Raw genomic sequence first — 13273 nt, 5'->3', positions numbered from 1 at the left:
ACTACTCTTTACAGACGATGCCGCTTTAGTTGCCCATTCAGAGCCAGCTCTTCAGCGCTTGACTTCCTGTTTTGGGGAAACTGCCAAAATGTTTGGCCTGGAAGTCAGCCTGAAGAAAACTGAGGTCCTCCATCAGCCAGCTCCCCACCATGACTACCAGCCCCCCCACATCTCCATCGGGCACACAAAACTCAAAACGGTCAACCAGTTTACCTATCTCGGCTGCACCATTTCATCAGATGCAAGGATCGACAACGAGATAGACAACAGACTCGCCAAGGCAAATAGCACCTTTGGAAGACTACACAAGAGTCTGGAAAAACAACCAACTGAAAAACCTCACAAAGATAAGCGTATACAGAGCCATTGTCATACCCACACTCCTGTTCGGCTCTGAATCATGGGTCCTCTACCGGCATCACCTACGGCTCCTAGAACGCTTCCACCAGCGTTGTCTCCGCTCCATCCTTAACATTCATTGGAGTGCTTTCATCCCTAACGTCGAAGTACTCGAGATGGCAGAGGTCGACAGCATCGAGTCCACGCTGCTGAAGATCCAGCTGCGCTGGGTGGGTCACGTCTCCAGAATGGAGGACATTCACCTTCCCAAGATTGTGTTATATGGCGAGCTCTCCACTGGCCACCGTGACAGAGGTGCACCAAAGAAGAGGTACAAGGATTGCCTAAAGAAATCTCTTGGTGCCTGCCACATTGACCACCGCCAGTGGGCTGATATTGCCTCAAACCGTGCATCTTGGCGCCTCACAGTTCGGTGGGCAGCAACCTCCTTTGAAGAAGACTACAGAGCCCACCTCACTGACAAAAGGCAAAGGAGGAAAAACCCAACACCCAACCAATTTTCCCCTGCAACCGCTGCAACCGTGTCTGCCTGTCCCGTATCGGACTTGTCAGCCACAAACGAGCCTGCAGCTACGTGGACTTTTACCCCCTCCATAAATCTTCGTCCGTGAAGCCAAGCCAAAGAAGAAGTTGGTGAGGTGTCATTGAATTTGATTATATGCCTTAGTGAAAGATTATGTTGTATTTTATATGGTATATATATATATGTTTTAAAGGAGATAAATTGTGGCAGGTTTTTTTTTAAAAAAGTGTAGGTCACATACAAACGCTTCAAAACAGATCTCATTTAAAATACTGGAGCTCTACTCAAGCAAGACAGGCCTGCTCCAAGTGTCTTTGCAAAAGCTTTGGGGAGCGTCTATAGAGACTTCACTCATGGATTCTTATTTCTAAAAGCAACAAATGAAAGAACTTGGAAGATTAGGTTCAAAGCCACTGCCTTTCTGAGGGCAGTTTGCTGTTCTAAGAGATCATGTAGTTTTGCAAGCAGAGAGAATCAAACAGGTTTTCTCTGCATGTGTGTGTGAGAGAGACACACACACACAGAGATCTCTTCTACAGTGTTACAGCCAGCAGAAGCAGCTGGGACTAGAACAGGACAAGCTGGCAAGCTTGTGAAAACCCCATTTGGAAGTCAGCCTGGTCAAAGCCCTTGTGGTTCACGCAAGAGGAGAGGACTGGCTGTCTAATGTTTCACTTGGAATTAGAAACACAAAAAGGAACTCCATGGTGATCTGAAAGAAAAAGGTTATCATCTGGAGAAAGCTAAAGGGATAAGTCTGTCAGTAAGGCACTGAAGTGTTTGATGAAAGTACATCAGTTGTGGATGCCCTGGAACAACAAATCTCTCTCTGAAAACCAACAAGAACCTTCCTGAGTGGTAACGATTTACCTTTCAAGCACCAAAGCCTGGTGAACCTTATAAATGTTACATTCTGTGCACAGAATAAGAATTACCTTCATTCAGTGAACGTAAAGGAATGAAAAGTCTGATTGGACTGTAAACCAAATAATTTTTCTGAACTTACACACACATTACATACACGTGCGCTTAGAATTAGAAGGGGGTTGTTAGGTTAGTTAAGTAAATTTAAAGTGTTTTTTTTTCATGTTTAAAGATAATTAAAAGCAATTTTTGTTTAAGTAATCATTTGTCTTGGTGAATATCTATTGTTGGGTTTGGGGGTCCTCTGGGCTTGTAACAGGGGAGTCTCACTTCCTTTGAACAACTTTCAGTTAAATACAGTGTACCAAATATTTATTTTTTTCATTATCTGCAGATTAGAGATTTTTTACGATGTTAATTATGTACATTTCCTAAGAGGACTGATAAGTATTTAAATGATGTAATTTTTAATTTATAACCTGTGATAGTACAGATTCTATCACCAATGTGTATATGTACAGATTGTAGTGTAGGATGACTGTGATTGTCTGAGAGTGTAGTCACACCTACTGGCAGGTCTTAAAGGATTGCTCCCAGCCAGACCAGGTCATTCTGGACTGGTCGACTTACTTGCGATATGCTCCAGTCTTTTAGTTAATAAAAGCCTTGGTTTGGATCAACAAGTCTTTGGTTCTTTTGATGCGCTCTACAATTTTATTAACTAAAAAGTTTTGAAGGGATGGAGCCTATGCTACAGCTGAAATGCCTCAACATTGACCCACAGTCAGCTACAGCCTCAAATGACTTTAAGCATTGGGTGAGATGCTTCGAAACATACTTACAACTCTTTGACACTGCCGTGATAGAGGACAGCCGTCAACTACTAATATTGATGACCATGGTGTCCCCGAGAGTCTACCAGAGTGTCTAGGACATGACCACTTATGCCGCAGCCATGAAGGTGCTGAAAGGGCTCTACGAGTGACCAGTGAACAGGGTCTATGCTCGGTACAAACTTGCTATAAGGAGGCAACAGCCCGGTGAGTCCTGTAGAGCTTATATTCAGGCACTAAGGGCAATGGGCAGGGACTGTGCCTAAATAGACAGAACTGCTGTGGAGACCACAGATGATCTCATTTAGGATGCTTATGTGGCCAGAGTTCAATTCAATGAGGTGAGGCAGCGCCTGCTAGAGCACGGGGGAAAAAACTTAGAAGACATGATTTGGATCGCAGAGACGATGGAGGCTGCGGTCTTAAGTATGGACATATACTCTTGGGGCTGCACCCCACACTCGGATGTGAGTAGGATGCCCTCCCTCTACCCTACCACTGCCGCTTCGCTGTCCGATGCAACCCTAAAGTGTTATTTCAGTGGGAGGAACAAGCACAGCAGGTCCCAGTGCCCGGCGAGAAAAGCTGGGTGCCAGAAGTGCCTTAAAAACAGCCACTTTGCTGTAGTCTGTCGCGCCAAAATGGCCACTGCCAAACACAGTGCCTCGTGTGAAGCCCAATCGCCACCCTCCATTTCAAACACCTTCCTCAGAGCTCTCGTCCAATGAGAGCGAGGGCTTCACTACGCGGCAACGCCTGATGTCATGCAGCAGACACCGAGCGCAGAAGGTACAACCCACCCTTGCCGCAATGACATTCACCCTACCTCATGAAGCAAAGTCTGACCAGACCCCAGCCCCGACCTCAACGGCCACCGCTGCTGCCGATCAGGGACCCACTGCCACTGCCGACTGGGGACCCGCCACCACCGAGGCAGCTGTCCAGGTACCCACAACTGCGACCAACGCTACCGACCTGCTACCCAACGATGCTGGACACACCGCCGCGACTGACGCTGCTGACCCGGTACCTAATGACACTACCAAAAGGGGAACCGACACTGCCGACCAGGGACCCGCTGCTGCTGACTGCCCCACCACCGACAGCAAGCAGCGACCTCCAACACTTACCGTTGGCTGGCCGACATCCCCAGCAGGCTGCAGGCAGCAACACCAACCCCTCGACGCTGTCTCTTCAGGCCCAACTGTTTGCGGGACATCATCATCCACAGGTTGTGTGATGTCATCACGCAGGACTCCACTGTCCCCATTACAAGTCTCTGCATCAATAACCCTCGACCAGGATTTCCCCCATCCCCTCACAAAAGCAATGGATCTGATTAAAGTGCATGGACACTATACCAATTGCTTATTTGACTTGGGGTCAACTGACAGTTTTATCCGCCCAGACCTGGCCCACCGTTGCGGACTGGCTATTCTTCCCACTGCACAGAGAATTTCATTGGTGACCAGATCGCACTCGACTGGGGTAAAGGGGTACTGCGTGGCAACCCTGAAAGTCCAGGGCATCACGTTCATAGACTTCAAACTATTAGTTCTTCCCCAAATGTGTGCTCCTGCATAGCTGGGATTGGATTTTCAGTGCCAGTTTCAAACTGTTTCCCTGCACTTTGGGGGGCCTCACGCTCCACTCTCTGTCTGTAACCACTCCACCCCGGAAGCCTCCTCCCAGCGGCAGCCCGAGCCACCCGCCCCCGCGCCCTCACCTGTAGTCTCTCCACCCTCCGAGTTTTTGCTCTGCCAGCGCTTTTCGCAAACCTCACCCCTGACTGGAAGCCTGTGGCCACCAAAAGCCGGCAATATTGTTATGAACACTGGAAATTTATCACAAGCGAGGTGCGCAGACTGCTGGACAAGGACATTATCGAACCTGGAGGGCCCAGGTGGTGGTTGTTAAAAACAGGGAGAAGCCGCGGATGGTGGTTGTCTACAGCCAGACAATCAACCGGTTCACGCTTCTGGATGTGTACCCCCTTCCACAAATCACGGATTTGGTGAATCAGATCGCCCAATACCGTGTATTTTCCACCATTGACTTGTGTTCGGCCTATCATCAGCTCCCGATCCGCTTAGAAGACCGACCTTTCACGGCCTTCGAAGCGAATGGGCAGCTGTATCAATTCCTCAGGGTACCCTTTGGGGTCACAAATGGCGTCGCGGTCTTCCAGTGGGACCAGAACGGGCTGACTGCTACTTTCCCGTATCTCAACAATGTCACCATCTGTGGCCATGACACGGAGGATCAAGATGCCAACCTTGAGAATTTTTTTCGGCTGCACTTGACCTACAATTTTGACAAGTGTGTCTTCCGGACCACTCGGTTCACAATTCTAGGTTGTATGGTGGAGAACGGGGTGGTCATGCCGGACCCTGACTGCATGTGTCCCCTCATGGACTTGCCCCCCCCCCACCACACCCAGACGCTGCCTGGGTTTTTTCTCTTACTATGCCAACAAGGGACGGCCACTCATCAAGACCACGTCCTTCCCCCTGTCAACCGAAGCCATAGCAGCCTTCGACCACATCAAATTGGACATCCCTGCTGCAACGCTGCACACCATCGATGAGTCCATTCCGTTCCAAGTCAAGAGCGATGCGTCTGACTTTGCACTGGCTGCCTCTTTGAACCAGGCCGGCCGGCCAGTAGCCTTCTTCTCCAGAACCCTCCAGGGTCCTGAGAGCTGAAACACCTCTGTCGAGAAGGAGGCCCAGGCCATAGTTGAAGCAGTACGTCGTTGGGACACTACCTCACTGGCAGGCGCTTTACGCTGCTGACCGACCAACGTGCAGTCTCCTTCATGTTTAGCAATACCCAGCAAGGTAAGATCAAGAATGACAAAATTGCCAGGTGGAGAATCGAGCTCTCCAACTTTAATTATGACATACTGTCTCAGCCTGGTAAACTCAACGACCTGCCAGATGCGCTCTCCAGGGGAACTTGCACCAACATACAACTCCACGAGGAGCTCTGTTGTCTAGGGGTCACTAGGTTCGCGCACTTTGTCAAAGCTCGCAACCAGCCCTCCATGGTCAAGGAGATTCGCTCCATGACCCGAGCCTCCCCGGTGTGCGCTGACTGCAAGCCTCACTTCTTCCGTCCGGAGAACACCCACGTCATCAAAGCCACCCGTCCTTTTCAGGAGTGTGTGTGAAACTCCCTGTCTGTAGGGTGTGTACGTATATATGTAAGCATGTATAGTTGACCACTAGTGTCGGAGTCCATCCTGGGTCTGATGTAAATGTCTATTTAGTTGTTTAGTATATAGTAACTGAGTATCGTTTGATATTCTCCCTGTTTATTGAAGTTTCCAGTGAATGTAACACTTGTGTCCAGACTCATCTCCCTGTGAACCCACTGAACCCGATACTCCTCCAAACACAACATCCACGTCCACCATCCAAACCACCAAGGCCTTTGTTACACTCAATTAAGTTGGTCAGGTCAATTCATTCAAACAGGTGATATGAAATCCATTAAACAGGCACACAATTCTTAGCTCTGTCATAAAAATTATCAGATAAACAGAGGACAAATTCCAAAGCCTGCTTGAAGAAATGCAACAGCTCCACTGATTCCTGGGAAAAGCAGCAAAGCAGCATTCTGGACAGAACTGGGATCCTCAATTTCATGCAACAGGAGCATGGTTAATGTAGTGGTTAGAGCAACGCTATCACAGTGCCAGCAACCTGGGTTCGAATCTACTGCTGTCCATAAGGAGTTTGTACGTTCTCCCCGTGTCTGCATGGATTTCCTCCGGGTTCTCCACTTTCCTTCCCCCTTCAAAACATACAGGGGTTAAGGTTAATAAGGCAGCATGGGTTCCTAGGCCAGAGGGCCTGTTACTGTGCCATCTGCCTACATTTAAAAAAAATTAAAAAGCACACGACACCTTGACATAACCTGCTCCATCAGCAACCTCCTTTCCCATCTGCTTAGGAGCCTGCAGTTCCTATATTGGGTTCATAATCTGTTGCTGTCGTGATCAAAGATCGCAGGTGGAATTCATTCCCAACCTAAGATGAAGAAAAATTATTGCTCAAGACTGGTGTAACAGGGTGAGCTTTACATAGATTTAATTTTTTTGTGTGATATGCACCCACACCAATGTCCTTACCACCAACACATAGCCAATACACTCATATAATATGTCTGGTGCAAAAGGACAGTCTCCCATCCAAACCAGCCTGATATTGCTGATTCTAAAAGGATCATTACCATTGCTGCAGTCAGTAAAGTCATTATAAAGATGTAGTGCCTGAAATGGCTTAGGGCAACATCATATGTCATTGCTGGTGCAGGTCAATGACAATGGAAATATTATTACACCAGTGCACCTGGTGAGTTTAAACAAACGGAGCCTTCACAATATGGAAGGACTAAGTGGACCACAAAATCGTAACAAATTCAACCATATTTGTTCATATTTCTGAACCATCTTGAGAGTTTATATACTTAATCTCTAATTTTAAACCAAAAACATTTTGGGAATAAGGGTGGAAGAAATTTTGAGGAGCTGAATTGGAAACAATGTACGATCGCAGGGTTGCCAAGTCCAGCAGAGTGATTTAAAGATTCCTTTATTGCCATGTTGTAGCTGACCACTACAAAGAAACGGACGCGTGCGCGCGCGCACACACACACACACACACACACACACACACACACACACACACACCACAACTTTAGTAGGGCTGGAAAGGCTGCTGCTTTTATACTTTTCAGGTTCCCGCAGTTTTTGCTGATTGACCTAAGTTCATCCATATGAAGAACAATAGCGGGTGGGAACATCCATGCGTATGAATGCCCTTCTTCCCCAACCTGTTTCTGCTGAGTTAGCTACGCAGCTTGACCAACGCCATTTTAGGGCAATTGGTCTGATGCTGCCCCAGCTTCTACCCCCACCGGTTCATTGTCCTGGGAGACGCTTTAGCGATCTCTGTCCGCGTCTAATGCCGCGCCATGTGCCAGTCCGATCTCCGCAATGGTGGGCCACCGCAATGTAATAAAACAGATGTAATATTACACCAAATTTGCATCAGTCTACCATAATGCAGAAAAAGATTAGCCATCAGCAGAAAATTCCCAGAGCCCCTTACAGTCAGAGAAAGAGATGCAAGACAGAGCACTCCCAGTGTCATTGAGTATCCGTTGATCACCTCTCGCGCTCTCGCAGCCTCCACAACCACACAGACTTCAGTCTAAACCATTAGCAACCTGAGCTCCAGATCCAAACTACTGACATGATCAGGAAGCCCTCAGCACGCTCTTGCATCCTGGTTCTGATATCTAGTACCCCTTCAGCCAGTCTTGAGCCAGTATTAGCAGTCCACAGCCTGTTCGAGTCCTTTGACCAAAGATGCCAGCAGCCCTCGACCTACATGGGTTCCTCTCCTTGAGTCACTAACAGCCCTTCACCTGTGTGTTCTTCAGTCACAGAGCCTCTTACTAGTCCACCACTTTGGTCACCATCCCATAGGGTCATCTCCTCTGATTCTCCTTCTCAAATGGGCGCCCTCTTTGGCAAGAACAGAGGGGATGGGGGGGGGGGGCAGTTCACATGGGCCTACAATTTCAAGGGGACCTACTCCCCCTGTTAAAGGCAAGGGGGGGGGACCCTTTGCATTGGTAAAGTATATTGATATTGTAAAGAGTGTCAGAGAGGTGTGACAGATTATGTTGTGTTTGTATTGTATATAGATATGTTTTTGAGAGATCATTTGGGGCAGGTTTTTAGAGTGGGTCATATACAAACACTTTAAAATAGATCTTATTCAAAATACTGGACCTCTGCTCATGCTAGACATGTCGATGACAAGAACTTTTGCAAAAGCTTTGGAGAGTTCCCAAGAGACTTCACTAATGGATTGTTGTTCATAAAAAGGCAACAGATGAAAGAACTTGTCGGAGCCACAGCCTGTCTGGAGTGGAACTTGCTATTCTAAGAGTCATGTGGTTTTGCAAGCAGAGAGAGTCAAATAGGCTTTCTCTCAGAGAGAGAGAGAGAGAGAGAGAGAGAGAGAGAGAGAGAGAGAGAGAGAGAGAGAGAGAGAGAGAGAGAGAGAGAGAGAGAGAGATCAGTTCTGCAGTTTTACAGTCAGCAGCAGTAGCTGGGACTGGAACAGGACAAGCTAGCAAGCTTATGGAAAGTCTCCTTTTGGAAGACAGCCTGGTCAAAACCCCTGTAGTTCATGCAAGAGAAGAGGACTGGCTGTCTAATGTTTCACTTGGAATAAGAGAAACAAGAAGGAACTCTGTGGTTACCTGAAAGAAAGAGATTATCATCTGGAGAGTCCTGAGTGGGCAAGTTCCTTTGGCAAGACACTGAAGTGGTTGATTAAAAAGGAATCAGTTGTGGGTGTCCAGCAAACAACAAATCTCTCTCTGAAAACCAACAAGAACCATCCTGAGTGGTAACTATTTACCTTTCAAGCACTAAAGCCTGTGAATTTTATAAATGTTAAATTCTGTGCACAGTATAAGAATTGCCTGCAACCAATGAACTTGGAGGAATGAGAAGTGAGATTGGACTGTGAATCAAAGAACTTTTCTAAACTAACACACACTCATTAAATACACGTGTGCTTTGTATTAGAAGGGGGTTAAGTTAGGTTAGTTAAGTCAATAGTGATAAGTTAAAGTAAGATTCTTTTTTCACGTTTAAAGATAATTAAAAGCAACTTTTGCTTAAGTAACCATTTGTCTTGGTGAATATTTATTGCTGCTCAGTTTTGGGGTTCTCTAGGCTCGTAACAGGGGAATCCTTTAGCACAAAATATTAATATTTTAAAGAATATTAATATTCATAAAAGATTAATACAGATAAAATATAGATAAAGGCAGATAACTAAAACCAACTTATGTCCCAAATTTATTATATGTATCTTGTGGTGTCCACACACACACAAATAAAAATACATCTTTTCCCACTCTTCTCAATGCTGCCACAACACTCGCCATGCACACACATCACAACACGTCACACACTACCTCTACATACCCCTTAGACAAATCATATATATTTAGCACTAATTACAAAAATACTTAATAAACATTTCCCATCTGACCTGGATGTATTACCAACTTTTCACAGACCTGCCTACGCTATATCTCTGCTACCCAGAGTCTACAGCCCATCAAGGATGCTGCCAAACACAGGTGCCGCCATCTTGGGTTTAGACTCTGCAGACGCAATATTTTAAAATAAACCACTGTCAGCTCCTTTAACAGGCCGTTGAAAGCCTGTACATAGCTGTCAGTTGTTGGATTGGTCAGTAGAACCCTGTGGAGGAGCTCTGTATGTCCTCTCCTCAGGTCTACGCCAGCAGAGCGATCACCGGACAAGTAACATGGAGCATAAAGTGCTCCAGATTTTTGGAGATAAAACCTTTGGTGAGGTCAAAAAGGATTGTGTATGGTTGCTGGTGCTGCTCCCTGGATGTTTTATCAAGTTGTCATGTGACAAAGACCATTTCCCAGTTGCTCTGAATGGATGGAATTCACACAGTGACTCAAACAGCTGTTCTTTGCCCAATGGATGGAGACAGTTGAGGAAGCTCCTATGGTAGACATTAGAGTGATATTTCTGTGGTTACTGTACCTGGACTTTCCATTTTCTTGAAGATGGCCTTGATTACAACATTTATGAAGCTTCCTCATACGTATTTCTCCTCCTCGATTTTGATAATGAGGATATGAAGTTGTGACTGAAGCTCTCTCAGCCGAGTTTTAACACTTTGGCAGCAATACCATCTGTTCCTTTGGTCTTGTCCTTCTTTTCGGTGAGAAATTACCTTCCCAACTCTGCTGTGTGGTGAAGTGAGCTCATCTCCAGGTCTGAATTTTCAGTGAGGAAATCTTCATTCCTTCAGTCAGCATTGACTCTCTCTCTCTCTCTCTCCCCCTCTCTTCCCTTACCCTCCCCTCTCTTCCCTTACCCTCCCCTCTCTTCCCTTACCCTCCCCTCTCTTCCCTTACCCTCCCCTCTCTTCCCTTACCCTCCCCTCTCTTCCCTTACCCTCCCCTCTCTTCCCTTACCCTCCCCTCTCTTCCCTTACCCTCCCCTCTCTTCCCTTACCCTCCCCTCTCTTCCCTTACCCTCCCCTCTCTTCCCTTACCCTCCCCTCTCTTCCCTTACCCTCCCCTCTCTTCCCTTACCCTCCCCTCTCTTCCCTTACCCTCCCCTCTCTTCCCTTACCCTCCCCTCTCTTCCCTTACCCTCCCCTCTCTTCCCTTACCCTCCCCTCTCTTCCCTTACCCTCCCCTCTCTTCCCTTACCCTCCCCTCTCTTCCCTTACCCTCCCCTCTCTTCCCTTACCCTCCCCTCTCTTCCCTTACCCTCCCCTCTCTTCCCTTACCCTCCCCTCTCTTCCCTTACCCTCCCCTCTCTTCCCTTACCCTCCCCTCTCTTCCCTTACCCTCCCCTCTCTTCCCTTAACCTCCCCTCTCTTCCCTTACCCTCCCCTCTCTTCCCTTACCCTCCCCTCTCTTCCCTTACCCTCCCCTCTCTTCCCTTACCCTCCCCTCTCTTCCCTTACCCTCCCCTCTCTTCCCTTACCCTCCCCTCTCTTCCCTTACCCTCCCCTCTCTTCCCTTACCCTCCCCTCTCTTCCCTTACCCTCCCCTCTCTTCCCTTACCCTCCCCTCTCTTCCCTTACCCTCCCCTCTCTTCCCTTACCCTCCCCTCTCTTCCCTTACCCTCCCCTCTCTTCCCTTACCCTCCCCTCTCTTCCCTTACCCTCCCCTCTCTTCCCTTACCCTCCCCTCTCTTCCCTTACCCTCCCCTCTCTTCCCTTACCCTCCCCTCTCTTCCCTTACCCTCCCCTCTCTTCCCTTACCCTCCCCTCTCTTCCCTTACCCTCCCCTCTCTTCCCTTACCCTCCCCTCTCTTCCCTTACCCTCCCCTCTCTTCCCTTACCCTCCCCTCTCTTCCCTTACCCTCCCCTCTCTTCCCTTACCCTCCCCTCTCTTCCCTTACCCTCCCCTCTCTTCCCTTACCCTCCCCTCTCTTCCCTTACCCTCCCCTCTCTTCCCTTACCCTCCCCTCTCTTCCCTTACCCTCCCCTCTCTTCCCTTACCCTCCACTCTCTTCCCTTACCCTCACCACTCTCTTCCCTTACCCTCACCACTCTCTCCTCTAACTCCCCTTCCCTCCTCCCCTCTCTCCCATTCCCCCTCCCCCTCTGACCCCCCTCTCCCTCCCCAAAGTGCATCTCATTTCTGTCTCTCACTGAAGAGTTGCCTTGATATTTGTGCTGAAGAATACTTTTATATTGAACACCCACCTCAAAAGTCAACTGCTGACAGTTTTCCCTGGAGCAATGGAGGCTGTGGGGGCGATGGTATATAAAATTATAAGCAGAATTGTCAGTAGAAGGGCTAGATTCCTCCTGAGACTGAATTAATTACAGTTACTCTCTGCAGTACAGAGATAATGGAGGTTTGATAGAGGCTTTGATAAAGTAATTAAGTAAAATATTTGTGTCTGAAGTGTGCATGAGCAAAGGTCTCTAAATGAAGAATGATCAGTAAAAATAACATGAAGATCTCGAATAAATGCCTGAAGGGAAGATGGGAGCAGAAAAAAATATTTTAAGGGATAACTGAGCTCAGAATTGGGAATAATGGATAGTTCAAAGAGACAGCATAGAAAAATGAGCTCAATTACTTTTTTCTCCTTGTAATTCTATTTTGTGAAGCCATTATACACCAGTTCAATGTCATTTCAGTTTGACGTGCTGACACAAAAACCTCAATCCTTTAAAAAAAATAAATTTGTGCAAAACTCTAGTCTGAGATGTTTTAGTCAGTTAATCCTTTTGTGACGTTTTAAAATAAAAAAAAGTTGTACCAAAATTAGCAAGTTTCAAAGACAGAAAATGTCTCAAACAGGCACATGGTGATTGTTGGTGCTACTGTCTTCCCGCTGCTGGCAGCCAATCGTAGAGGCACAGGGCGACAAACGTTACCATTTTCGAAGGTCATTTTCAAAAAAACCCTCCTTATATTAGTCTCACTGCAAATATTGCTGTCCTTTTCCAAAAGCAGTTTCAACCACTCTGTTCACCTTTGATTCGCCCTTTCAAATCATTTCATAATGATCTGCCTGTAATCAATGCCACCCCCTCTCTCCTCAGATTAAATCTATTGTACCATATATATGGATTTACAGCTAACATCATGACAGGTCAAAGATTGACATAACATACATTTTCTCAAAGTACCTTTAATCCAGGGGGAAGGGGTGCCTGTTATCAAATTGTAAACTGTTCTGATGGGGCTGCCAGTTCCCAGGTAAGAGTTTGCTTTATTTTTTTGTGTGTGGTGGTTTTATACCAGCAGGGGCTAAGATATCCTGGATCTGATTTTGATCAATTTCATGACGTTTGAATACTTACCCTGTGTCAGTCGCTGTACTTGAAACACAAAAATAGTAGCAGATAGGCAAATGTTTCTATGGTTACGGTTTATGTTCTATATGTCCCGTTACATCACAGTTTCACTGCTCACCGTACATCATTAACATGTTTTATATGATTTGCTTTGGCTTTATATTTACATTTTCAGGCATTTAATTTATCCTTTCTAAATGTGACATCTGCAGTTCATGAATCCAATTAATATTAAAACTCAAGCGACCCCCATTTAGCCGTGTTAAATAGACCACGCGGCTAAA

At 46.8% G+C, this 13273-nt stretch overlaps 1 protein-coding gene across 7 annotated transcripts in view; it reads right to left on the bottom strand.

Annotated features, from left to right (window-relative positions):
* Positions 1-13056, bottom strand: part of LOC138757180 (stabilizer of axonemal microtubules 2-like) — an 84932-nt gene extending 71876 nt beyond the window's left edge. Inside the window, exons 1-3 of one of the 7 annotated variants that reach the window (XM_069924096.1) lie at positions 12996-13037; positions 11883-11925; positions 10199-10434 (exon numbers count right to left, since the gene is read on the bottom strand). In XM_069924096.1, coding sequence (XP_069780197.1) covers positions 10199-10257 — 59 coding nt within the window. In that variant the 5' untranslated portion in view covers positions 10258-10434; positions 11883-11925; positions 12996-13037. Of the gene's footprint in view, positions 1-6490; positions 6615-10198; positions 10456-11882; positions 11926-12821; positions 12969-12995 lie in introns of those variants that run through there. The other 6 variants (XM_069924108.1, XM_069924100.1, XM_069924129.1 and 3 more) reach the window with 6 other exon arrangements.
* Between the last annotated feature and the right edge of the window lie 217 nt (positions 13057-13273).

Source organism: Narcine bancroftii, chromosome 1 (assembly GCF_036971445.1).
Source record: "Narcine bancroftii isolate sNarBan1 chromosome 1, sNarBan1.hap1, whole genome shotgun sequence".
In the NCBI taxonomy this organism is placed as follows: Eukaryota; Metazoa; Chordata; class Chondrichthyes; order Torpediniformes; family Narcinidae; genus Narcine; species Narcine bancroftii.
Note: the sequence above shows the minus strand (reverse complement) of the source record. Positions and strands in the feature narration are given on the sequence as shown.